The sequence below is a fragment of the Equus asinus genome, chromosome 7 (genome assembly GCF_041296235.1).
Source record: "Equus asinus isolate D_3611 breed Donkey chromosome 7, EquAss-T2T_v2, whole genome shotgun sequence".
Classification (NCBI taxonomy): domain Eukaryota; kingdom Metazoa; phylum Chordata; class Mammalia; order Perissodactyla; family Equidae; genus Equus; species Equus asinus.
The window spans coordinates 47323343-47351312 of NC_091796.1; the positions used below are offsets into that span (position 1 = coordinate 47323343).

Below are 27970 nucleotides of genomic sequence, written 5' to 3' on the forward strand. Positions count from 1 at the left end.
ACCATCTGAGCCTGGAGTTAGTTTCCTTCCTTCCTTCCTACCTATCTACCTACCAATAAAAGGCTGTTCAGATTTTTTGTTGAATTTTGGGTCAAATTTTTTGGCATGAAGTTGTTCATAATATTCCCTTATTATCCTTTAAATATCTATAGGATTAATAGTGATACTCTTTCATTCTGATATTGATAATTTGTATTCTCTTTTCTTCTTGATCAGTCTAGACAAGTTTGTCAATTCTGCTGAACTTTTCACAGAATTGACTTCTGATTTCATTAATTTTGTTTTCTATTTCACTGATTTCTATTATCTTTATTATTTCCTTCCTTATAGTAACTTTAGGTTTAATTTGTCCTTCTTTTTCTAGTTTCTTAAGGTAAAACCTAAATCACTAGTTTTAGCCTTTGTTTTTCCTTTCTCACATAAGCAGTTAAATCTATAAATTTCCTTCTATAAAATGTTGTAGCTGCATCCCACAAATTTTAAAATGTTGAATTCTCAATAACTTTTGATTAAAAATATTTTCTAATTTGCTTTGTGAGTTCTTTTTTGATCCATGGATTATTTAGAAGTGTGCTTTTAATTTCCAAATATTTGGAGTTTTCCTAGATAGCAATTGTTATTAATTTCTAATTTAATTCCATTGTGATTAGATAGCATATTCTGTATGATTTCAATTCTATTAAATTTCTCGACACTTGTTCTATGGGTGAACATATGGTCAATCTTGGTGAATGTGTTATGTGCACTTGAAAACAATGTGTATTCTGCAGATGTTGAGTATAATGTTCTATAGCTATCAATTAGGTCAAGGTGGTTGATGGTGTTGCTCAGATGGTGTGTGTCCCTAGTGACAGGGGGATCTAGTTGTTCTATCAGCTACTAAGAGAGGTGTTCAAATAACCGTCTATGACTATAAAATTGTCTATATTTTCCTTAAATTCTGTCAGTTTTTGCTTTACATATTTTAAAGTTCTTTTTAAGTGCATGCACATTTATGACTGTTATATCTTCCTGATCAATGACCCATTTTTCGCTATGAAATATCCTTCTTTATCTCTGGCAATATTATCTTGAAGCCTGTGTTAATATAGCCACTCCAGCATTCTTGTACTTGTTCTATGTATGGTCTGTATTCTTTCTATCCATTTACTTTCAACCTCTCAGTCTTCGTAGTTAAAGTGCATCTCTTGTAGACAGCATCTAGTTGGAGCTTCCTTTTTATTAATTCTGATAATTTCTGCCTTTAATAAATATTCAGTCCATTATAATGTAATGTGTTTATTAATATGGCTGGCTTTAGGCCTATTATTTCTTATTTGTTTGTTCTTTGTCCTCTCTTTTTTATTATTATTATCCTTTCTTTCTTTCCTGCTTTCTTTCGGATTATTTGAATATTTTTTAGAATTCCATCATAATTTATCTCTCAGCTTTTTGCTTTTATTTTTTTAGCAGTTGTTCTAGGGACTGCAGTATGCCTCTTTAACTTTTCACAGTCTACCTAGAGTTAATATTATACTACTTTATATGAAACATAGAAACTTTGTAGAGATCTATCTATGATATAGATTTCATGTGTATTATACCTACCTGTATAATAAACCTCACAAGACAATGTTATAATGTTTGCTTTAAGTAATCATATGTATGTTAAAGAAATCAAAAGGGAAATTTTTTTGTGTTTATCAGATATTTAGTATCTCTGATGCTCTTCATTCTTTCCTGAAGATCTGAGTTTTCATCTGGTATAACTTCTCTTCAGCCTGAAGAAGCACTCCTTGTAATTCAGTTCTGCTCCAGCAAATTCTCTTTGTGTTCTTTATACAGAGATATTTTTATTTCACCTTCCTTCTTGAAGGTTATTTTTGCTAAATATAGAATTGTAGGTTGACAGTTTTCTTTCAGTCCTTGAAAGTGTTGGCTCACTATCTTCTGGGCTCTGTTGTTTCTAGTGAGAAGTCAGAGGTCATTGAAGTCATTGTTTTCCCCTACATAACATGCTTTTTAGGAGTGTTTTGGTTTTATTTTGGTTTTTTTTTTTTGCTCCTTTTAAGATTTTCCCTTTATCTTTATTTCTTGTGATTTTCTAATACTTCTCCTGCTTGGGGTTGGCTGAGCCTCTTGAATCTGTAGAGTTGTGTCTGTCACTAAATTGGGAAATATTCAGCCATTATTTCTTAAACTATTATTTCTTATCATTCTCTTGCTCCTCTCCTTGGTACCACAATTACTCTATGTGTTGATATTGTCTTTCAAGTTCTTGAGGCTCTGTTCATTTCCTTCAGTGCTTTATTCTTTTGTTCTTCAGAATAAATTATTTCTATTGATCTATTTTCACATTCATTGACTTTTTCCGTTATTATATCCATTATGCTTTTAAGCCCATACAGTGAATGTTTTATTTAATAAATTACAATTTTCAGTTTTAGAATTTCCATTTGGTACCTTTTTAAAGGTTCTTTTCCCTGCTGTGTTTTTATTTATGAAGAGTATATTTTTCTTTATATCATTGAGCTTCGTTATAATGACTGCTTTAAAATTGTTGGATGCTAATTATGTTTGAGTTGTCTTCTCTTGAAAATTAATCAAATTTGCCATTTTCTTTGCACACCCAGTAATTTTGAATTGTGTCTTGGACATAGTGAAAATTAGGTTGTTGATATTCTGGATTCTGTTGTATCTCTTCAGAGTGCTGATATTTTTGTTTCAGGAGGCAAGTAACTTGACTAGACTCAGACTGCACACTCTAACTCTTGGAGTGCAGCTCAAATGTCAGTTCAGATTTTTGTTGTTGTTTTTAGGAAAATACGTAATTGGGCTGCTTGCAGTCAGTCTGTACTTGTATGGTTCAGAGGTCAGCCAGATATGTGGGCACAGTTTTACACAGGATTGTGTTTTCCCCACCCCCTCCAGGCTCTTTTCTTTCTAAAGTTTTCCCCTGACTTTCTAGTGGCTATGCTTGCTCAAAATTCTCCAGAATACTATAGTTTTCTATTGGACTATTAGCATCCATATGCAGCTAGAATCTATTTTAAAAAAATAGGACATTCATCTCCTGTTATTCCCTTCTTCTAAGTGTTTACTCTCTCCAGACTCCGCCTGCCTTTATTCACATGCGGATGCCTTCAGGTTAATTGCGTTTTTCGTTTTTTGTCTAGGGTTTATAGTTGTTATCTGCAGGAAGTTTCATCGAGTAGGAGCTTATTGTGCCAAACCAAAGTGGATCTTCATCCCACAAGTTTGAGAAAATTTGTGTGTAGGATGGTTCCTGAGAGTATAGGTAGTAATGTACTCCAAATACCATTCTAAATGGAGCTTCAAGGGTTGCCTTTTGTTATTCTTTTTTTTTAATACAATAATTTCCAGAAGTTCCCTCAATTGGAATCTCTCCCCACTTCCATGCAACCCGTTTTCTAATTCTAATCATCACCCTTCTAGGAACCCATTTTCTCATTCTAGTCTCCCTCCTCCGTCAAGCCACCCATTGTCTTATTCTCACCTGGGAGTCTGTTTCAACAGCAGTTCAGAGAGCTTGGGGATCATTTAGCATGGCTTCCAGGTGATGCCACTGCTACAGCACTCTGTTCTCCATGAGTGCTTAAAAGTCTTAGTAGCTGAGGGGCTGGCCCCATGGCCGAGTGGTTAAGTTCGCGCGCTCCGCTGCAGGCGGCCCAGTGTTTCGTTGGTTCGAATCCTGGGCGCGGACATGGCACTGCTCATCAAACCATGCTGAGGCAGCGTCCCACGTGCCACAACTAGAAGAATCCACAACGAAGAATATACAACTATGTACCGGGGGGCTTTGGGGAGAAAAAGGAAATAATAAAATCTTTAAAAAAAAAAAAAAAGTCTTAGTAGCTGAATCTACAGAGCTCTGGTGCCTCTGGAGTATACCACAGTGTCACATCTCCCTAGTCACCCATTGCCCTTGGGTTACCCTGGTCAACGAAAGTTCCAGAGTGAGACTACAGTTGTATTCAAGTTTTTGATCTTTTCACTATCTAAATTTTAAGGACTTATCTCTGAAAATATTCTATATTGAATACTTGGGTGTCTAGGCCAAAATGGATAGAGCATTAGTGATGTTACTGTGGCAGAGAAAGGGAAGTGAAGCTCCTTGAAAACTGGAGTCAGGCTCCCCCTCAAAGCAAGCTATGGCTATATGGGCACCAGGCTCTTGAGCAGCCTGAATTCTCCCAAATTCCACTCCCCTGGGGGGCGGGGGGCGGGGGGGGGGGAGGGTGCCGGGGGGCAGGAGATCTGAAATTAAACATTTATCTTTGAGGGACATTTTTCAGTATTTTAGTTCTTCTGTTTTCTTAAGTATATAATGGAGAGTATAATGCACAGAACACAGCTGCCTCATAGGAGTATAATGTGAATTAGTGATATATAAGAATGGACTGTCCTATAAGTCACTGAGGGGACAGATCCAATCATGCATATTTTGCTCTTATTTATTATTTGGAAAGCTTTTGTGATACTTTATGAGTAGCAAAGCCCCATGATTCACAGCCTGCCATAGACATGAGAGCCAGCTAATGAAATGTGCCATTGATTTCCTTTTTCTGTCTTTTTTGACCCTCTGTTAAATTTAAAGGGGAAAAGAGATACATTAAATTCCAATTCTAATAATAGCCCCCAATGGGGACCAAGTGGCTAAGACAATGGGAAGAGAGACCTTTCAGCAGTAGGATTTGCTTTCAGCCAAAATGAAGTCTGTCATGATTATGTTATTTAGTGAAATGAAATCATGGAAGGAAGTTGATTCCTGGTCAGAACACAAAGAGTAAGTGGCACATCCCCAAATCATGCCCACTGGTAGCGATTAAGCTCCACTCTCTTCAGAGACCCCTGGATGACTTAAGAGGCAGCACTTTTGAAAATCGCAGACTTTAGATTCCCAGTTATTCACGAGGCAAAGGGATGGCTTCACTATCCGTTCTACTCTCTCCCAGTGACCTATAAAGGGCTTTGAGTTGAGCTTTTGTGTATTAATAGAGCATCATTAGAAAGCAGCAAATTTATCAAGAAAAATAATGTTCAGAGGAAAGATAAAATGTTCAGCAAGAAAAGAGTAAGGTATATTGCACATACATTTTCTGAACCATTAACTAACACTTTAATGGAAACTTCTGTGACATCACTGAAGTATTTCTGAAGAACCAGAGTACTTATAATTAATTGTATTAATCATGAAGACTAAATTTATCTTCAGCTTCTATAGTGTGTTAAGGATAAAAATGTTTACTCAAGAAGAAAGCTAACATGGCATTCTTCTGTGCAGATGTAATTTTCACTTGACAGAGTGTGTATTAGTATGGTAGATGTTTGCTTTTCATTTATCCACTTAGAGTTTTTCATCCTTCTGGAAATTTATTGATTTATTTTGTGAAATACAGAGAGGAGGGAAAGGAAAAGACTGATTTGTGACAACTTCCTGAATAAAATACTTATTTCTTCTACCCACCTTTCTATTCTCTTCATCATCTTTTTTTTAATTGAGATGTAATTGACATAGAACATTATGTTAGCTTCAGGTGTGCAACATAATGATTTAATATTTGTATATTCTGTGAGATCATTACCTCTTGCCAATTAGTCTTTGTATATTGTAAAACACAGAAACCTAAGACCTCATTAACCTCACAATTCATATAATTTTAATAACTGTAATTATAAAATATATGGACCTCCCAATTTTGCTTTCAGAGAATTGCATTTTGATCTTTCCTCTCAAAAATGTGAATAGGGTGGAAATGTGTGATCTCTCACTATAAAACTGACATCTTCTTTCCTAACAGGATTGCAGGCATTGGAGAGCAAGTGGGAAAGGTTTGCACGGTGGATATCCGTATCCCATCTTGCCAAAGGATAAATCAAGGGCATTCATTCATCAGCTTTCAAGCTGCCACCCTCTTTTCTTTCCCCCAGCCCCCACCTCTCCCTGAAATTGGGAGGAGGGAGGTTCTGATTATTTTTGCCTATTTCTAGCAGAGCTAGGCATGAACAATTAAATTTAGGGCTTCCCTGTGGTCTGTGAATAACAGTGCACAGTGCTAACCATCAGGGCACAAAGGCAGACAACAAAAAAAGGCTTTTTTATTTTTTGTTTACCCTTCAGGACACTGTTTACCTATCACTGAAGGGGAAGTTATCATCTCATCCCTTTTGGAAATTGTGCTGGGTTTATTCTCTAGCTTCGAGTCTCCAACTGCCCAGTGATGAAGTGGGGATGTCAGCCTGGGGCTAGGGGATTTATATAGGGCCCCGCTCACTCCCCCCACCTCCCAACCCCTGTGCATGTGTATGTGTGTCTGTCCCCACCCGCCGTCCGCCTGTCTGTCTCTCTGTCTCTGGAGCACACTCTCACCACCTCATTCTCCCCACACTATCTCATTCCCTTTTCCTTGATTTTTCTGTCAAACCTTTTTATTTTTCTGCCTTTCAACCAGAATGATTTTTTCCCCTTTTCTCCCTCTCTCTAAATTTACTTCACAGCAGATTGTCTTGTAGTAAATCACTAAAAACCCAAATAGCACTAAAGCATTCTGATACAACATTAGCATTTGCTTAACAAGCACAAGATAAACATTAAACAAAGAACTGCATTTCTTTATTAGAGGCTGCAAGATACATAATCCATGAGCACAAGAAACATGGGACCCAGTGGATATGCAGATGTGTGTTATTTCATTGGCGCTGGGCGGCCTTGTTAGAAAAGGTTTTCATCTGAAGGCTTGGGGGTGGATGGTTGACTGTCCCTGGTGGGGCTGTAACTAGATACAGAGACTGTTGCAAGCTAGGCTGGGCTCCCTGGTGGACGTGCTGATTGGACGGCCTGAGGAAAACTTGGGAAGCATCGGGAAGTGAACTCAGTCACCTTGGGGATGATAGGGTAGAACCAGATGAAGGCATTTGACTTCTTTTGTAACTCCCACTAAGGACAGATTGCCAGTGCGATCCAGCCTCCATAACTGCAAATCAGGCCCTTTCCCCTACGCCGATTTCATTAGAATGGCCAGCATGGTGCAAAGAGGAAAAAAAAAAAGGTTAGACACAGTAATTTTACAGGCAGGCGGGTACAAAAAAAATCTGCATAATTAAGCAGTCAAGGCTGCTAATAGGGGAGTTTATATGCTCTGGGACCAGGCAAGGGCAGCACATATGGATATAGCACTGGATATTAAATCTACGGCATGCAGACTTACTTCAGGGCCCTCAGAGAAAAGGCTAATTATAGAGAGAGGAATTGTGTTTACTGGTCTGTCTTGGGCAAAGATGGTGAAAGAAGTGCAACCAAGTTTTGCAGTTCGACATGAACAGGCTGTTAATAGAGATATCAAAATATGTGCTGGTGGTTGTTTCTTACCTAATCAACACAAAATTATAGATTCTGTGGCCACTGCCCCCACCCCACCTTACCTACTGTAGACAAAACTCTTGGAGTGAAGTTTTATACATTAGGTATATGCATAATGTCAAGATGCATGAGCTAGGGGTGTGTTTATTACTAAATTGCCACAATTTCATCTCAGCTGTGCTCTTTATCATCAATAAATTGTATTTAGCAGTTTAGCTAGCCCTGTTTCAAAATGTCAGTGCTTCTGGGTGTGAGCTCAAAGTCAGCAATGAAATATAAATGGAGAATCTGAGTGGAAGTTGCAGTGGGCAGGGGGAAGCCTTTGGAGAAAGGGTGTGTTTCTGGAAGGGGCTCTGATGGGGTGGACATTAACATTTCATAATGCAGATCAAAGGTAAAGAGAAAACCCAAAGGCCCCTTTGTCACAGGCCCCTAACGACTGCCTCATACATGAGCTGAGATGATTTCTTCAAATTATTAAAGAGATTCAGTTCATATTTGTATGGATGTATGCATGTATGTATGCAGGCACTTATTTATTTATTTAATTCCATACAAAGAATGTTTTCTGAAGAGGACAAGATTGTGGGCCATTTGCCCCGGGCTGGATGTGCCAAGGCGTGCCTGGTTGTTTCAGGGGACCAAGCCTCCTGCAGAGTGCGTTTGCGGAGAACCAGTGTGGACTCTTTGTCCTTTAGGGAAGCTTTCCATGGAAAACAGCAGCCCTTGCCTAACACAGATTTGTGGCTGTGGGCTCCAGCCCTTTGTGGGCCTGTTGTGCATTCCGTTACTTCCCCCCACAAGGAGGGCCAAGAAGAATCCCACCGCCTCGTCTCAAGGTGCGCTGAAACCTCAGGCTTATGAACGTCAACCGCATCTCATCAGCCAGAGATTGGGTCAGACTCACTGACATCTGTGCTCTTCTTGGAGGCGGGGAATTCAGTGCTAATGAGAAGACCCAAGCCGGTGCCTCGGAAAGTGAGAGTTGCAAACTGGCGGAACTGGCTACGGAACTGGCGGTTTAGTGTCTTAAAGCCAGGGAAAGCGTCAGGTTGGCACAGAGCACCGTGCACCTCCTTCTTGTCTGCTCATTGTTCACCAGCTGACCGGGGTGCCCTTTTTACTAGAATAGCTCTCGGTTAAGAGGGTGAAGCTCTTGAGAGGCTAATATAATGCAGATACCCAAAGCAGGTATTCCATGCTCGATTTTTGAAATGTATTTTTTCCCTAGCAAATGTTAATTGAGTTTTTAAAATCAGAATAGCCCTCTGAATTTTTTTTTAAGCTCAGTGACTTCTGATATCTTCTGATTTCTAGAGATTACAGTGAAGTGGCCCTCTAAAGAAAGAAAATTACCATAGCCCACAGATTAGTAGGACAGTGTGGCACAAGTGTAATGCAGTAGCATTGAAAGTACTTATTAAGACTCACTTTTTTTTATCCCCTTCTTTCTACTTGAGACTTAAGAAGGTAGAATGAAGAAAAATTTGTAGGGAAAACTCTGTAGAGGTCTCTACCTGGAAAAGGATAGCAGCTGAGTGTAGACTGCATAGGGCAGGGCCTGGGCATCATTTTTCTCCTTGTCAGGAGAAAATGAAGTTGGCCAGAAAGAACACTAGCCACTAGGCTAGAACACAGGGCCACTAGTAAGTAGGCCCTGCTAGAAAAGGGGAAAATATTCTTATTTTTTAGATAGAAATAAATATAGAGGACAGGGCTAAACACACAATTGCTTTTATTTTTGACTTTTGGGCTGATCAAAAGTAAGAAAGCTAGGCAGGAGGCAGGTCCCTGGTAGAGGAATGGTATGAATTTGGAAAGATCTCTTTGGCCACATGTTGAATTTTGTGGGGATACAAAGAAGAACCAACCATGTATTCCTGTCCAGGCCCTTGCAACACAGAGGCTTCCCAAGTCTGTCTCCTTCTGCCCTCTCTCACTCTCTCCCTTCCTTCTTCTGTTCATTCAACAACAACGAAAAAAACACAGTTGTCTTGAGAACAGACCTAGTAAGTGATAAGGAGGATAATCAAGAAGGAATGTATCTTGTAGGGGAAATAAAATATGTATTTATGCCATGGAGGAGACTGTGATAAATGCCCTAAGAGTCCTATAAAGTATGGTAGGAATTCAGAGGAGAAAGTAATTCTGAGTGAGGGGCAGAGACTTGGCTGGGGACTTCGGCCCGAGGAACAGCAAATGGTGTGACAGTTCTTTTCCTTGTAAGCTGTACTATGTGTCCTCATTTCTTCACTAATTTTCTGTGTCATCTCAACAAATACACTGATAGATTATCTAAACAATTCTCTCCCTTCCCCCTATACACATGCACATAGTTAGGTTGAGGAGAAGACGTCAAGGAGGATGAAGGAGGAAAAAATATTGTTATGGCAATGCCTTGAGAGGAAGAGGTTTTCAAAAGTGGATAATTTAACAGCATCAACATCTTCTGGGTATTGTTTTAAAGTTTATCATTACCATATGCTAAGATTGCCTCATAAATGTCTGGGTTAGGTTAGAAAACTAACAAAAGGTCTCTGCTGGATCTGCCCAAAGGATCCCACGTGTCCAGGAGCCCAACCAGTGCTGCTCATGCTTTTGACAGTCCTGCCAATTTCTGGGAGCTGGGCAGGCTGGAGAGGCAGGCCCACCGTTCCTGAAGGCCGTGCTGACTTTCCTGGTCTCAGTGACAGCATTCCACTGAGCAGTCTCAGTGTTTCTGCCCTTGGATCCGCTGTCTCAGTTCTACTTCTCAAGTCCTACAAGACCCAGAACTGCTTTGGGGCAGCTAACAGAACTGACCATAAAGGAGAGAGCAACTTCTATGGAACTCTGACCGCTCCTCTCTCTCTTCTGTCTAAACACGCTGAAAGCGCTGCTGCTCTCTGCCTCACAGTCTTGCTTCTTCTCTCTCTCCTTCCTATATGGTGAGGAGGGGCAGAAATAGAGAGGAACAAAAGGAATAAATGAACACTAAAGAGTAAAATGACACTTGATGGAAGATATTTTAACAAATGCAGCAAACATTTGTTTCATGCTTAATAACAGCGATAACTGATAGACACTTGATACAGACTATCTCGATTGCATCTCACTTCTCAGCCCTATAATGTAGGAACTTGATAGCCCCATTGGATAGATGGTTCAGCTAAGGCAAGGTTAAATAATGTAGGGGAGATTAGAAGCTTGTTAGTGTCAGGACTCCAAAGCCTAAGTTTTTAAAATCACTCCACCATGGTGCTTGGGAAGAAAGGCTTTGCAGATAATGCCCATGATGATTTTATAAATACTATCTCTTCCACCTACTGCAGGGTAAGTCAATGTAAGCCTTTGGCAGATAGAGGTCTATGTTTGCTAATATGCTAGGTCTACCAAGCACGTGCCACGTGTATCAGGAATTTTCCTCCCACTGTGGGAGCATCTTTTGTGACAGTGGAAAAATGACAGATTATAGAATTGGACTCAGTAATAGTCCACTTGCTATCAGATCTCAAACCTTATTTTAGAATAAGATTTTGTTTTTTATAAATTAGAAAAGATTTAGTGGCTGACCATTCAGTTTCTGAGTATTCACCAGAAATTAATATTTAATCAATGTGCAGATAGGCTTAATTGCATTTGTGACCTGCTTTCTTACATATTTGGGAGGGTAGAGATGAAAATGGAGAACACACAGTAGCTGCATTTTACTGCCAGAGTGGAACTTTACAATCGTACCAGGGGACCTTTTGGTAATGTTTGTAATGTGCTGCTATTGTGATTTAGGAAAGAAAAATGCTACTACTGGGCTTTATTTTCAACAGATTTTTTTTAAACATCAATTAATGCAATCAAATGTAGTACAGGGAAATCTAACTTTTTATTTACATTTCTGGGGGCCAGGGAGGGTTTGTTTGTTTTTGTTAACTCCAGTCACTGGAGCTGTACAGTATATGGTTTTCTTGATATTTTCCAAATCAACTCAGTAAGTTATATATAACAGTCTATGTGAAACTCTCCACATGAGGAAGAGAAAACAGCCTTGTGACTGGTACCATTTGTTGGGAAACAAATGATTCTGCCTTGTTTCACACAGTTTGAAAATAATGACTTTTTTGGTTTTTAAAAACAGATTTAGTTGATAAAATGAATTACATTGGTTTTCTTACCCATACCAGTAAAACTGAAATATGTTATTTCTTGATGAATTCAAGAATAATAACTGAAGAAAAAAGAGCATCGTATATTTGCCCTTAAACCTTTAAAGGGCACTAAAATAAACCGTTAAGATAATCAGAAAGGTCCAAGCTGAAAGTACATTTTTCTAATTTTTGTCCGTGTTGTGATTCACTCCCTTAACTAAACACACGTTATCAGCGCAGGCTACTATTGAAATTTAACTTTTTTTCTTCCCCATAATATGGAGTCTAGAGCTATCTACCAGTAACTACCCACGTGACTTTGAGCAAATCAGTCAAGTTTTTCCTAGGATTTGGGTTACTGGACTGGTCTGTGTTATTGAACAGATTAACTGAGGATCAATGTATATAAACCCACACCACACATTTTGAAAATTATAAAATGCTATATAAATAGAAGGAATTGTTATATTTATAACCATCCTCAAGTAGAGGTAGTGGGAAGAACATGTACCATTGTAATGGTCTTAGCATTGGTAAAACGCTCCTTCTTATGGGGCTTTCAAAAAAAGAAGGGGACATGAGTTTGAATTCTGTAGACCTTTCATTCAACTTCTTCTTGTGCTTAAAAGTCCTCTTGGCCTGAGCACGAAGTATGATCTTTTGCAGTAGATGAGGTAATATGTAAACCTAATCGGGTGAGTTAAGGCCACAGTGACTACTCTGACTTGGAATTTCCCTGCTGTTATCACTTTAAGACGGAATTTCTAATATTCATTTCAAAAGAGAGGTGCCCAGATTCTAGATCCTCGGTGTGTCACTCGATTGCATTCTTCTTCTTTCTCCTGATGTTCCCTTTTGAGGGGGTGTCCGCCTGTATTGTGGGTGCCATTAGGTAGAGTATGAAGGCTCAGAATGGACTAGCTGGATCAAGGTGTCAATCTACTGCTTCCTCATCAATCATGTGCTTACTCGTCGGGGTGCTGTGACAGAAAGTCTTAGTTTTGTCTAATTCTCTGAGATTTTATTGTATGTTTAATTCTTTGAAGTAACTGAGCCAGTATTTAATTAAGATAACTTCTCTTCCCATTCCAGGGAAGGCAATTTATTTTGTTACTGGGCATTTTTCTCTAGATATGTCTATCTGTGCACACTCAGTTATTTACTCCACTTTATTTCTTTCTTCACCTTTATACAGTGCTAATCTGTATTTACCCACTCTTGTTTTATTTTCTGAACTGTCTTTCCTCCAATATTCAGAGAAAAGAGAACTTTCATTGCTGGTTCATATCAGATTATTCACCTCCTACCTTATCCCACAGTTACTGTCCTACAAAATTATACAAAGTATTTACCTTTCTTCACTTTGTCAAATATAAAAATACTCATGCTAATCTCTGTCTTTAAGAAATCAAACATTGGGGCTGCCCAGTGGCGTAGCAGTTAGGTTTGTGCACTCTGCTTTGGCGGCCCAGGGTTCACCGGTTTGGATCCCTGGCACCGACCCATGTACCACGTGTCAAGCCCAGCTGTGGCAGGCGTCCCACATGTAAAATAGGGGAGGATGGGCAGGGATGTTAGCTGACGGCTAATCCTCCTGAAAAAACAAGGAAAAAGAAACCAACATTGCTCCTGCTTTTCAAAAGCAAAGGATGAGAAGGAGTCCAGACATCACCATAAGTCACCTTTTATCCTGGACTTTTGTGTTTTTCTTTACCAAGAATGAAATTGGTCAGTGAGCTAAATATGATTTGCTTTCAGAAAGGACATAAATTTTACAGTTGTGAGTATCAGATTTCTACTGAGATTGTGTAAGACAGCATTGGAATTTTATGCTGATTGCATCACATATCATGCAGGGGCAAAGCAGACCTTTTGAATATATGAAATGTTTATAGCCATTGATAGATATTTTAGTGACATTTTTTCAATAGATTTCCTTTTGTGTTAGGAAATTATCAGCCTTCTTTATGTTGACACAGTATACAATATTTAAATTGTTAGAATGGATCTTGAATGAGCTTGGTTCAGATTTTAGAAAAATTGTCATAAAGATAGGGGATTAAAAATTTATTGTGCCCAAAGCATCTTTATAATTTGGCGTTATAGTCTTAGAAATATTTAATAGCTTTGCAGAAGGTAATATAAGGAATTGCTGTCTGAGAAAGAGCTATCCTTTATTGTTACATCTTTTCTTCATTTAGCAGATACACTCATTAACTAATCCATGGGTTTTGTTAGGCCCATTTCATAGTCTTTAGCTTTGGTTTTTGACCTAACAAAACACCCAGAAATATTTACTTCACTATACTTGCGAGTTAGGAGGAATAAGACAGAAATCTTTGTTATAATGTGGATCTTTTGACCTCCCATCCTTCCTTCCTTTCTTTCTTCTTTCCTTCCTCTCTCTCTGTCCTTCCCGCCCTCCCTCTCTTCCTTCTTTTTTCCCATCTCAATAGATAATAACTCTCTCACTTATGTTGCTCTTGACTGACAGGAAGCAGACAGAAGGAAATAGAAATGAGTATGATTCATTGGTATGCCAGTAACATCTTGGCTTCAGAATATAGTGTCTAGATGGCTCGTGTATCCAGAACGATGCCCGAGAGAGAAAAGTGGGTTAGGAACATATTGAGCTAACCTATTTTCCATACATAAGTATGGCCTTACTTTTGTAGTGAGCCACATACTTAGAAATATGCATGCAGTCCCAGTTTCTTCCCAAATACTCAATTTAGTACCATATCAGAGAATGATTCAGGCACTTAAATAAGTATAATTAGCTATATGCAGGATAGCATTAAGGAATCAGTCTTTGTTTCTGAATAACTGTAATTCCATAAAGGAGAGCTCAAGCGTAGTCTCCACAGGGTTTCAGGTGACAATTTAACCAGATCATTGGGTTATTGCCATTGAGAGACAACATCAGCATTCAGCTATGGATGTCTTCTACATCGTAAGTTGTAACATCACGAGTGTTGCTTTCAGATTGACAGCTCAGACCAAAGTGCTTTACCCAAAATGGTGTTCCGAGCTGCTCTGCAGAATCTGGAGATGAGGGGAATTTAACTTTCCATTACCAACAAGCGCTGCATACGAGCTAAGGCTCTGCTCTCTTGCAGGCGGAGCAGCACTTTCTCAAGGGCAAGACAGACTTTGGTAGTAGTTTAGGAAATAGGGGATGGAGTGAATTGGAATAGATTCAAGCTTTGTCTCATCAGGGAGCAAAGGAGCGACTGGGTGGCATTGGAATATAAACAACTCCTTGAGTATCAATATATCCAGAAAGACAATAACTTTTGCTTTGCTTAATTGGCAAATTGTTGTATTTAAGAGGGAGGAAACTTTTTTTTTAAGTGAAGGTTTGGTGGGACAGTGTAGTATTGGATTCAGGAACTCTGAATTCTGGTACTGGCCAGAACACTTTGCCATCATGGGCGTGTCAGTTAATATCTCTGGTCTCAATTTCCTCATCTTTTAAACAAGCCTATAGATAATTAGATTGTCTCTGAAGCCCCTTCTAACCTTTATCTAATATTCCAGTATTTAGCCAAATATATAACATTTGCCCTTTCTTGTTTTTCCTATGCATTCCTAGTTTATTGCTTCTCTTCAATTTTACATGAAGAAGCACAGTATTCTGGGATCTTTGAAAATACTTGAGCCAACAAATACAATTTTGGGAGGTATTTATTAGAATATTTCTTAGTAAAAGGATAACGCCAAATCGTGGTCAGCCAGCTCTCCCGGGCTTTCACAATCGTGTTTCCCATATCACTTTTCAGATTTCTCTGAGCATTGGGAGTGTTATTTGTTTTTGGAGGGATGTTAATCACCTTATAGTAGTTTTATGTCATCCTCTATTTTTCTTCAAGCCTAAAAGCTTTATCTAAAACAGAGTCTAGAAGAAGAAACTGTGCATAGATTCACACGCTGTACATTTATTTTTCTAAGTGTGTTGTTGGAGTTTTTTCCTTTGCTGATGTATTTTGACACCTTATAGTTGTAACCTGCTGTTCTCTTTAATTGCTTATTGTTATTAATTATATAGTGGTAACGTAGTTGGCTGCTTGAGCCACTTGGCTGTGAAGAAATTCATTTATCATTATTGCCGTTGGAGCTACAGAAAATTGCCAGCATTCTATCCAGAGATGAATGTTTTTGAGCTCACATCCAGTAAAATTTTGAACATGGGTCAAATCCATGAGTGTGTTCTTTCTGCTGCCACCTTTTGCTTCTTCTAGGCTATGCTCTGAGCACCTTCATTTTCTCTTATCTTTTGACTTGCTGCCCTCTCAGTGAAGTTTATGTATTGTTCTCAGTATTCCATTTAGTGGCCTGTCCAAATAGGACCCTTTGTTTTCTCCTCATATTCCTAACTGTAAATTTCCTTCTTAGAATTTCTTTTATAATGCAAATAACATTTCTGCCTTTACAACTTTCTTACGTGTACATTCCATTTTAAAACATTAGTGCTGATTGGACACTGCCTTAAGCCCTGCATTTCAATGAAAGTGATCCTTATGTCCTTAAGAGTAACTATAAACCCCTTCTCCTCACATTATAAATAATCAGGTGTATTTAGAGTCCCAAATTAGTAAACTGCCAGGAGAATGAATGAATGAATGATGCACATATGAAAAACAAGGGGATGTGTACTTGCATACACTCAGCTACTTCCTGGTATTTGTAGTTTCTTTAAATCTGGACTTAATTTAGAATTCATGACCCCACAGCTGCATGTGCCACAGAACAGCCAGGCCAGAGTGCTCCTCTGCCTTCTGGCAGCATGACATTAAATTCACACTAGTTAAGCCAACTTAAATTGAGCCTCCTTGAACCTTCCTAAATAAAACTAGTGGCCTTAATTACAATCAGGCAATTTAAAGGTTATGGAGCTCTAACTAGTACTGCAGTATATCACTTTAATAATGCACAGGAAAATTTCTCTAAGGGGTGGCATCGTTTGATTAGAAGAATTCAAGTTTCATAGCACATTTCCAATAAACTGTTTTTAGAAATCTTATTGCATTTATTGCACCATTACCTTTTTTTATTCTTCAAGGCCAAGTTTCTAAGGTCACACCAATAGAACAATAAAAATGTGAGTCATTTGCAAATAACATGCGGTATTGGGATTTTTGCATTGCTGCTTAGCGATTTTCTTAGTATTGCCACTTAGCGATTTTCTTAGTATTGCCACAGACACAGTGAAAGGAGCAGAATAAAGTCCCTTGGAAATCTGAGAGATTCTGGCTCCCTTGATGCCCTCCTGCCTCACTGCAAATAGGACTTGTGCTTCAGTGGTGAACTCTTGATTCTCACACCACAGTTTAGGAGGGAAGATGTCATCTTTGCAATAAGTCACCAATAATAGATAATATAAGTTTCTTAGAAAGATAATTAACTTTGGAAATGCCCAATTAGTTTCTTGTCTTAAACCTGTGGGCTCTTAAAACCCCATGGTTATTGAGATCCATAACATTTACAGAAGCTGGTGAACCTCAGTCCAGTTCTTTTGTTTGTTCGAGTTGGGTTTTCTTTGTGTTGTTTTCTTTTTAAATCATCAGCAGTAGTACACTATGCTTTCTAGCAAGGATAAACAGCTTTGCACTGTTAAGAGACTTTCTCCTGCAGATAACTAGTGGCTTTATGCCAAGAAGAAGAGGATGAAAAAAAAGAAAAGGCCCTGACCTTTGCCATCAGGTTACACAGTAACACAAAAACACACCTGATGAGAGCTGTGTCCAGCGCATGGCTCACATTGCTGGCCCACTGCTGTGTGGAGTTAATATTGACTGTTGCACCATCTCAGTTCTTGAAGATGCGTTCCCAGTAGATTTAACTTTAAAGCAGGTTACATTTAGTTTATGCTGCATGAACTATTCTCTTTCGATTTTACCAATTTGCAGGGTTTTTTGGACAGTATTCGAAGGCAAATATGCCTGTACTTCCACCAGTCCCAGAAGTCCCAGATGTGAGGGCATTAATAGTAGGTGTTTAGTATCAAACAAGAGGAATTTTAAGCAAAGAGTATAATAAATGCATATATCTGATTTAACCAGTTAGTTAAAAGAATGAGCTTTGTAATATAAGGTTACATAACTATTAATAAAAATTGTTTAAAACATGAACCATGGGTTATGGCTGTGTGATACAGAGATTTGTCTATGACTTGGGACAAATAAAAGGCAATTATCTCCTTTCATATGGTTCTTCTATTTCAGATGTAAAATTCACAATAACATTTTTCCTCTTGAAATAAGGGATAAGTGTTGACTCGTCAGTTTTTTGCCGGAGATAAGCTGGCAAACAAGACAGCTATTTTGTCATGCTTTCGTTGCCAGAGCATTTTAATCTTTCTTTAGAAAATAATGAAGGCAAGCAATAAAAGGGAAATTTGGGTAGTCCAAATGTATCATATGCATAGGGTTTAATGTATAACGGAATGGAGCAAACTTTTGAAACTCAATTGATAAATAATAAATGTTGTTTGGGTGTTAGTCTCGGCATTTTGTTCTGATGAAATTAGATATAGGACAAGCTACGTATATATTTCCCATAAATTCAATAAATATTTATTGAGTCCAAACTATGAGCCATGGACTGCTCAAGGTACTTGGCATACCTCAGTGCACAGAGCAGACAAATGCCCTTGCCCTCCTGAAACTTGCTTTGTAGCACGAATTGATGAATGACCCCAAACTTAGTTCTTGGCACTGTCTTGATATTAAGATGTCCTGGGCTGCTGCCCACCACTCCTTAATAGGCAAGGCAAGAGCTGAAATGCATTACTGAATTGAAAACCTGCTATTTCCAATCATATTGTATGTCTAATTATTGCGTGAAATGCAAGTGGATTTTTATACTCTTTCTGTGCTCACGAACTTTCTGTCAAGGCAGAGAGAGGAGCACTAAAGATTAGGTGGTAAAAATTTTGTAAAAGAAAAAGGGTTGGCTTCATGCATTCAAGTGAGTATAAATAAGGGGAAAAATTGACTGTTCAAGTAAACTGGATCCCTTTCAGTGGAGTACAGCGGCATATGAAGTCAAAGCTTAAACAGTAAGCTGATTTTTTAAAGCAACCCTAATTTCTACACAGACTTAGAGGATGTATTTCAGACTTACTTGGTCTCAGTCCTCACTCCTACCCCTCTCCCCACCCTTGCCTTCTTCAGGGCTAACAGTATTTTTACTAACAAACATGGACTGCTTTCTTCTTTGTTAAGAATGTTTGTTCTTCGGGAGTGGAGTGAGGGTAGCTCAAAATGATGTCATCAGTGCCTTACCAAAAACTGATGTTTGATTTTTTTAAATAAAAATATTGAAGACCAAATTTTTACCTTTAAAGCAATAGCTGGCACTGTCAGTTTTTTCTGAGACTTCAACTATGGGGCCCATGTTTAGATTAGGAAAGTTGAGAAGAAGAGGACGAAGACCTGGAGGTGCTAACATACGCGAAAGGTTTGCAAGATACCTTCAGTCTGCATGCTGATCCCTAATTCCCTACTCGTGCCAGAATATTGCTGCTGAGTTCCCACAGGTGGAAGGAAGCCACCTTTTTTAGTGGGTTTTATTGTTTTATTGTTTATTGATTGAACAGCATTCCGGTGTTTTCTCTGATGTGAGAATATTCTAATAACTACTGCCCACAACTGATAATAATAGCCAAGGAATTGGACGCTATTGCATCTCAGAGCATCTAAAATCCCGGTGTCTGACTCTCCCATCCCAACCCACCTGGACCTCCTGCTAGTTTCCAAGCTGCTGATGTTTATGGGGCTCTAGGCAGCCCCTGGGCTCTTTAAAATCTGCTGGGTACAATGCAGCCTACCCCAGTTGAATCATTTCCTGCTCCAGCCCTGCTGATAATGAGAAGTTCAAGACAGGAAATAACAGTGTCAATATCAGTGGCTTTGCTTATAAAGTCCAGAAGCATCGTAGCCTTTAGACCGTTGGCCAAAAACAGATAATAACTGAGTTAAATGCAGACTTGCACCTTGTAGGTCTCCTTGAAATAAGATCCTGGCTGAGACACATGGGATGTATGTCATTTTGCTTTTCTTGAGATATCTAAGGGTTAGCACTTTGTGCGTGGATAGTCCAAGTGGGGTGTCTGGTGCTCATTTACTCTTAGGATTCCCAATGCCCTTTCTCTCTTATTGTAAGTCCTATGCTTTTATCTCATGGTCTTCTCTCGTGTGGCACAGAAATATTGACAGTGACAGACGTTCCCATATTGCCAGAGAGAAAAATCCAAGAAGGTGCTAGCGTCAATCTTCAGGCAACATTCATTTTCATGCTGAATTGTTCAAAAGAATAGGGCAGAACTTTTTAACTAGTGTGAAAAAAATATTCACACGATATTCAGTACTCTCAAATTCTTCCTTACTTTGGGGGCTTAATGACTAATCTACTGGCAGGCTTTGAGGCCTAAGTAATACTCTCCGTTACCAAATTAGCACTTCAATGTGTTTATGTTACAGTTGTGAAATATGTGCAGTATATAATACAACAAATTATAGTGACCCGAGTGCTATGGACCCAGAAAGATGTGATGGCTGTGTGCTTGGCAAATTACAGTACAGTCTGCCTATTTTTCTCCTCCTGGTTTCTAGGGTGAGCCAACGTAGCCGAGGGGTGAGTTTTGTTATGTATGGCTTTTCTTTGTTACTCCTCAGACCCCGAGCTTATAAATGTGTGCTTGGAAATTAACTCAGGGAAGAGAAGAAGGCAAGTAAAGGGTTGGGGGTTGGGAATTGTTTTAGGGCATAGTTTTCTCGGATTTAAAAATATATATAAGGATATAGTGGTACACGCGTTCAAACTGGAAAAATTACAACTGCAGGGCATTTGATTCCTCTGTCTGGATTCCGAGGGCAGAGTTTACTCCCGCTCAGATCAGAGCTTTTAAGTATGGCCCCTGCCACATGATGATGCACCAGGAGGGGTTTATATCTTTGGACTTTAGCCTATAGATTTATGCAGTGGAAGAGGCTGGAGGACCCTTCTGGCCAGTCTCGAGGGTGGATGAGAGAAGGAGTTCTACTTAGAAACCGTTACAAATTGGTCCTCAGTAATGGCTGCAGTGTTGATCAGACGATGTAAGGGGGCCCCCAGTGATTCCTGGGATAACAGCTGCATGTAAGTCAACTCCTGAACATTTGCTTGTAGCTGCTCTAGATTTTTGTTTTTATTGAAGGAAAAGGAATATAAACATGGGACACACAGTCTCGAGGCTGCTTAAAGGGTTTCTCTTGTTTAAAGCTTATATTGAAATGTCAGTGTCTCATGTTAAGCTAACAATTGCCATGTTGGAATTTATAACTTGAGTTGTGCTTGAGCATCCAAATGGTAGCTATTATTTCTTCTTTTATGCAACTGGCTGATTAATAGTTGTGTTGGACCAGGTTTTATAAATTGGAGAGAGAGAAATTATTGTTCCCCTTTGAACTGGCCTTAGACAAACAGATTTTGTTCTTATAGCACAAAGTTTTGTCAATGATTATCATGTTCTCTACTAAGGCAATGAGGTTGTATTGCAATTAGGTATTCAGACTCTTTCCTCTGAAACATTTAAAATTGGAGTAAATATTTACATTAGCATCAGTCGCTTCTATGTAGACTTGATTCCTGTTTACATTTATGTTCACACTTAAATGAAGATTAACAAATGGAAATAATTATTTTAGCTGGAAGTTATATACATGTGAAATTGCTTCTCAATTATGTCCAAACCATCTTTGGTCGTGCTTTAAAGTGGTTGACCAGGACAGGAAGTTGCTGGCCTCCAACATATTCTCAGTGGTGAGAGCTTCGCTCTTGCCTTTCCTGACATTGGACCCACAGTGTTGGCTACATGCATGCTCCCTCCCCACTCCCCCCAGTATACTGCAGAGAGGTTTCTGCTTGTTTTGGAAAGGTACAGGTTTATGCAGAAAACTCCATTTCTTCTCATTCAGTTGACTAATTTGCACTCTGATGTTCCTTTCTCCCTTTTCTTGTGCTAATTTTTGCTTTCACATGTATTTGGCTAGAATACTTTTAAGTCTAATGTTCAGAACTGGAGTTTTTCTATACTCCAAAATATCGCTCATTTCCTGTCTAACTTTTTGGCTTTCAAAATTTCAGTGCTGTAATCAATCTTTATTAATAGGGTATAGAAAGGATAGGTTTTTTACTCTCTAATTTTCAAAGTAGCCTACAAAGGCAAATCATGCTCATTGTAGAAAGTCTGGAGAATATAGGTAAGCAAAAAGAGGAAGAAAAATCTAGAATTTCATCCATAGATCCCATCTATAACTCTTAATAAAAAATAGGGCTGCACTAGCCTATTATATCCTTAATGGAATATTGTAGTGGTTATTAAATCAATTGACTCAGAATCTCTTTTTAATAAATGAGTCAGACTGTATTATCCAATTACTGTCAGCTGCTACTTTTCCGGAGCGCAGAAATGGTTACTTTGATTGAATTTTTTAAGTTTCTGTCACCTTTAAGGAAGAAGGGAGAAAAAAAGGCAAGGTGTAAGTTGTGGCTTCATAGGCAAAATCTTGAGTCTACAGCTTAAGTTCGTTCACCTGAAGTGGAAGGTGTTGATAGCGCCCCCTCATGAACATTGACCTTAAATTAAAACCGCAATAATTCTTACTGTTCTTTACTACGTTCTAACAGATAGAAAGAGGGAAGGAATGAAGCTCAGTTTTGAAAGGAACAGGGCTTAACTCAGCCAGATCTTCCAATAATAAGGGTTTTAGAAATTCTTTGAAAAGTAAGACACTGCTCTTAGCCACACAGTGTAAATATAGTATGCTTAAGAGCTGAGTTAAGCGGAGACCCTGAATAAGGCTAAACTTTTAAAATTCTTATTATAAATAAGCTTTATTAGGTTTCCATTACTGTCTCTCCCCACTTCTTCAATTAATAAGAAATGAATTCTGTTAAACAGTTGTAAAAATGTTGTGGGTCCCCCAGCTCTCTCATTCTTTGTCCAGCTGACCCTGGGGTAGTAAGCAAGTGTGAGCATGGAGAGGAGTAGGGAAGTGAACAGGCGAGAGGAATGCGTTGGTGTGTTCGCTGTCTAGCTTGGAGCATACTAGGTTTTGCTTATCTGTCATTCGCTGTGTAATAACACAGATATATTTTCCTTCCTACTCAACTAGCATAAGTCATTTGTTGGAAAAGACCTCACTATGTAACATAGAAATAAAAGGCAGGTGGAACTTCCAACTTTTTTTCAATATTACGGTGTACTTTTAAACTGTAAAGAGTTCTTGAAAATGCTGGGTACTATTGTTATTGTCATTGCTGTCACTTAGTGCCTTCAAATAAAATGTGGGATTCATGAAAAAGAAGTCTGCACTAATTATGCGTCAATACTTTATGATTGTGCATCACCTTTTCGTGAATTCACTTGACTAAATTTGGATTGTTTAACGTTTTGTGATGGAACTTCTCTGTTCTTTGCATAAGAAATAAATAAAAATTGATGAGGATGTTTTCTTTTACTCATACACATATATCTTATTTATTTTTCCTTCTATTATTTTTCCAAGGAAAATACTCATAGTCAAGAATGATAATATCACACAAAAGATCATCCTAACTTGCATAATTCACTTTATGTTCATGTAAAAGTCGATCATTATCCCTAAGAAAACCCACCAGGCCAGTATATGTTACTTCACAAATGTTGTAAGTTTAAGGATCCTGGAAATGCGTACCCCTGCTCACACGCATAGGCCGCATCTTGGTTCTTGTGCAAAACACATGATTTAAAGATGAAATTAGAACTCTTAGTTACCTTCTTACTATCAAAATAAAGATATACAGCATTGAGGAAATAGGAAACATTTAAATTTGGCAAGGATTTCTGATGATTAACTTATCCAATTCCCTAAAATAAATAGTGTTTCTTATCTTTCTTAATATCTAAAATTTGGAAATTTTTTTGTGACTTTAGGATTGAAAAAAGAGAGAAAGGAACAGATGAAAAACCCTTGATCTTATATAATCCCTAAAGCTTTTTGTATAACCCCTTGTCATGTCGGTATGCACAATTAAACTCCTTCTTACATAATTATAATCAGGGAATTTACTGTGCCACCCAAATACCGAGTAGGTTTTTATCTCTTGTGAAATGTAGACAGTACTGGGTGGCTTAATTAGTGCTTTGCTTCTCTTTTTACAAATTCCAATCCTCTGCTTCTAAAGACTCAGACTTGTGTGAGAAGAAAGATTAGGAATACAAATAGAGTGATTTTACTCCTAGTTAGCTAATAATAATTCGCTTTGTAATTGGGCCTTTGTGTTCCCAGTAATATCAACTGGTGAAGGACTTACACATGCATGTTGTGTTGAATGAAAGGAAATAACTTTGCAGTATAGACTTGTTACCCGCATGGTGTGAATATGTCTTTCATTCTCTAGACCTAGAGTATCCAACACAGATGTTCCTTAGTAGCATTTTTAATCATTGCAAATAAGAGAATATAAAAGTGTAACTTGATAACAAGCCAGGTTAAATTGCAGCCTCTTAGCCCTACTCATCCTAATAAGTAGTCTTGGGGTAGCTGGTAGACATCTGCTCAGATCATCGACCCTGAGGCCAAGATGCCTGGGTTTGCATCCAGACTGCCTGAGTTTAAGTTCTGGCTCTACCAAATATTGGTCTGTGACTCAGGGCAAAGTCACTTAAACTCTCTAGGCCTCATTTTCTCATCTGTAAAATGGGAATAATAGTAGTACTTGATAAATTAAATGAATTCCTATCTGTAAGCAGTTAGAACAACAGTGTCTGAAGCACTAAAGAAGTGTTAGGTTGTTTGTTCTTGTGCTACTGGTCTTCATTTATTATAATTGCAAATTGAAACGAGTTAGGATAATTCTTAAATTTTAAAATTCATAAACACTTTCATGAGGAAATAGGCAACATAAAAATAATGGTTTCGGGGCCAGCCTGGTGGTGCAGCGGTTAAGTTCGCACGTTCTGCTTCTCTATGGCCTGGGATTCACCGGTTCAGATCCCGGGTGCGCACATGGCACCGCTTGGCAAGCCATGCTGTGGTAATCGTCCCACATATAAAGTGGAGGAAGATGGGCATGGATATTAGCTCAGGGCCAGTCTTCCTCAGCAAAAAGAGGAGGCTTGGCAGTAGTTAGCTCAGGGCTAATCTTCCAAAAATAGATAAATAAATAAAATAACGGTTGCTATCCATAACACAGACTCTTCACTTTATATAGCAATTGTTATTTCGGTAAAATGTTTTTCTACCATCTTGTTCCTAAGGTATCAGAGAAAAATCAAAAGTGAGCCTAGGGGGCCGGCCCCGTGGCCGAGTGGTTAAGTTCATGTGCTCCACTTCAGTGTCCCGCGGTTTTGCTGGTTCGAATCTTGGGTGTGGACATGGCACCACTCATCAGGGCACACTGAGGTGGCATCCCACATGCCACAACTAGAAGGACCCACAACTAAAAATACACAACTATGTACCGGGGGGCTTTGGGGAGAAAAAGGAAAAATAAAATCTTTAAAAAAAAAAAAAAAGTGAGCCTGGAGCTGGTAAAAGTGCCTTTGGAGAAAGGCAGAATCTAGATCAGGAGGTGAACCTGACACTGTCTTACACAGTCAGAGGAGCCATGAACGAAGAAGACGTGGGAAACTGGGAGTATCAAGCAGAGAAAAGAGTGTTTTTAAGATACTAGAAGCATTACCAATATTTCAAAATTGCCAGAAAATCTTGGAAGTAGAAGAAAGCCTGTAATAATGGGAATACTACTGAAAATCTGATGATTAGAAATAGAAACTCCTAGAACCTTCTATATAAACCAGAGGAGAGGCCTGAGGAAGAAGCTCTCCATTTGTCTATGGGTCCTTTATTTTAGGACTTTGAAAATACACAGCCCATAAAATCATGATAATTAGAGAAAAGGAGATGCCTCATTGTTGATATACCAATTATACTTTAAAAGCTTATAAAATGCATTACCCTAAGATAAAAATCTGACTTATGATTATCTTTGGATTTTAAATTTCAGAAATGTTTTAAATTGATATAAAGTCATAAATGTAAAATAACCAGAAACTGTATATACTACTACATATTTATATTAGGTGATGGAAATAACTTAATGTATGAAATTATAGTTAACTCTCTATTAAAGATATGATGGGTTTCACCTTTTCTGTCCATGTATTTTCCTTAACAGATGAAGGACTAAACCATGAATGCAAACTCTGCAGCCAGACCTTCGACTCCCCTGCCAAACTCCAGTGCCACCTGATAGAGCACAGCTTTGAAGGGATGGGTGGCACCTTCAAGTGTCCCGTCTGTTTTACAGGTAGGAAGATTGCTTCAGGAAAACTCTGGAGCGTTTCATGTCCACGTCATGTCTTTCCTACCAAAGCATACTTCCCACTGCTTTGGCCTTTTACAGATATGACTTCCGTTCAATTTGGGGAGAAGACGTTTGATTTTTGTTTATTAGCATTATTGATTGCTGCCCACTTTAAGGCTCAAATGGGCAGGAAGGTTAACTGTCAGGATGAACAAATGGCATTTCAAGTTCTTTCAGAAGTTTGTACTTTTCCATTTAGAAAACGACATCCATGTTTTGCTCACTTTTCTCCTCTCCGTGTTAGAAGGTTACCAAGGCCGAGACTGCCTCCACAGAGCTGCTTTTTCATCACAAGACGTTGGACCAAAAGTGCAGCTGTGTTATCAGCTCATGTCTGTTATTTAAACATGAAGAATTTTAGAACATTCCTCGTAAGAAATAAAAAGACATTATTAAAACCCTTCCAAAATTCTTTGAACTAGAAAACTGACTAGATGAGGCATTTATTTCCTTTGAAATTGGATTTTTAAAAAAAGAAGTTGATATACATTTATACCTTTAAGAAGAAACTTATTAGATGTTGTAGCATTATAGTTTTCAGCCGAGAAAAAAAATGTAAATCAGAAACTATAATTTGAAGCCCTTAGGGGTTGAAATACGATCACACACCTTTCTGGTACTCCCTGACAATGGCAAAGTTATTCTGGAAAATCCTTTGTGATCATTTTGCATATGTCTTAGACTCAGTGGTCAAGCCTGTCAAGGCCAGGTTTCCTTCTCATTTGTCAGAAAAAGTAGAACAAGACAAAAATATATCCTTCTCTCAAAATTGACTTCTTTGTTTGCAGAGCAAAATTCCAAGCATCGATTATTAACTTTCACTGCATTCAGCCTATAGATTTCTGTCTTGTAATAAAATAGAAAGGGGCCATGTTCATTGCACAGTTGGCACAAGTTGTACCTGAGTGTGTTGATGGTTCTGCCTTCATCTGCCTGTGAGGCTCCTTTGTTCAATAATTCTATCAGCCACTCCTTCTTTTGGAACTGTTGTTTTATTCTTCCAAATTTGTATTTAAAAATACATAGTGTTATGTTTTTACCATACATAGTATTTATCTTAAGATACAATGAGCCAGGAGTCTGAGTTCTTTATAAAACCTCATAATAAGTCTTCGTAAGCAGGACTGGGTCATAGGTCTCCTCATGATTAAGACCCCTAATAAAATAGTTCTTTCATGTTGTGGCCAGAAGCCTCGTAAAATGTGCTAAGTTATATGGAGATCAGTTGTAAATCTGTATAAAAACCCCATTTCTTTTTGTTGATGTAGAGAAGAGACAAAATGCATTAATCGTGAACAGCCTGCATTTTCTGTGCTGACAGACCTGAATTGTTTTAGTGTATCTTGAAGTAATTTTAGAAATAACAATTAAAAAAAAAAGAAAAGAACCCTTCCAATATAAAACATGTTAGGTGGGAGAGGAAATCTGAGCAGTTTTTGAAGGTAATGAGAAATGTGATTAAAATGTATGACTCACAAGAACAATATTCTAATATTTTAGGTTGGCTGGCAATTAGAATAATTTTAATGATTAGAGTGGAGTCAAAGTCAAATGCCAACATCTTTAATAAATCCTTTCCCTGCCTATACAGATTAATATTGTAGATGCAAACTTTTTTAGGTCACAGTGCACCAGGCATCCATCAGAAGTCAGTTCTGCCAACCCAAACACTGCCTCTGGCATATACAATTTAATTATTAATAGTATGTCTCCTAGGTAAACTGTTACACAGTCTTAGGGCCTTGTTTTGTAGTCATTAAAATTGAACATGTTTATATTATTGAAACCCTTGCATTCGGTGTGTAGGCTGAGTTGATCTTAAAGTATCCAAAGAGAATTTACCTGCTGTTCTGTTTCACATTTATAGACAGCACCCCAGAGTAGCTGTGGGATATAATTTTTAGCATTAACACATTTAAATAGAGAACTATTTGCTAGCTATAACTTTAGGCAAATACAATAAACAGGGTTTTGGCATCTATGATTTCTTAACCTGTGGGTTGCTGAGAAATAAGAGTCATTTCTGTTCAGAGAGTGCTGTGCATTTGACAATTTTCAGCTTTATTTTTAAAAGATTTATAGGGAGCTGGGCCTC

At 38.3% G+C, this 27970-nt stretch overlaps 1 protein-coding gene across 5 annotated transcripts in view; it reads left to right on the forward strand.

Moving 5' to 3' along the window:
• Window positions 1-27970, forward strand: part of ZNF521 (zinc finger protein 521) — a 272769-nt gene that overhangs the window by 218364 nt on the left and 26435 nt on the right. For all 5 annotated transcript variants that reach the window (XM_044774508.2, XM_044774511.2, XM_044774509.2 and 2 more), the window contains one exon: window positions 25687-25818. In XM_044774508.2, coding sequence (XP_044630443.1) covers window positions 25687-25818 — 132 coding nt within the window. The remainder of the gene's footprint in view (window positions 1-25686; window positions 25819-27970) is intronic.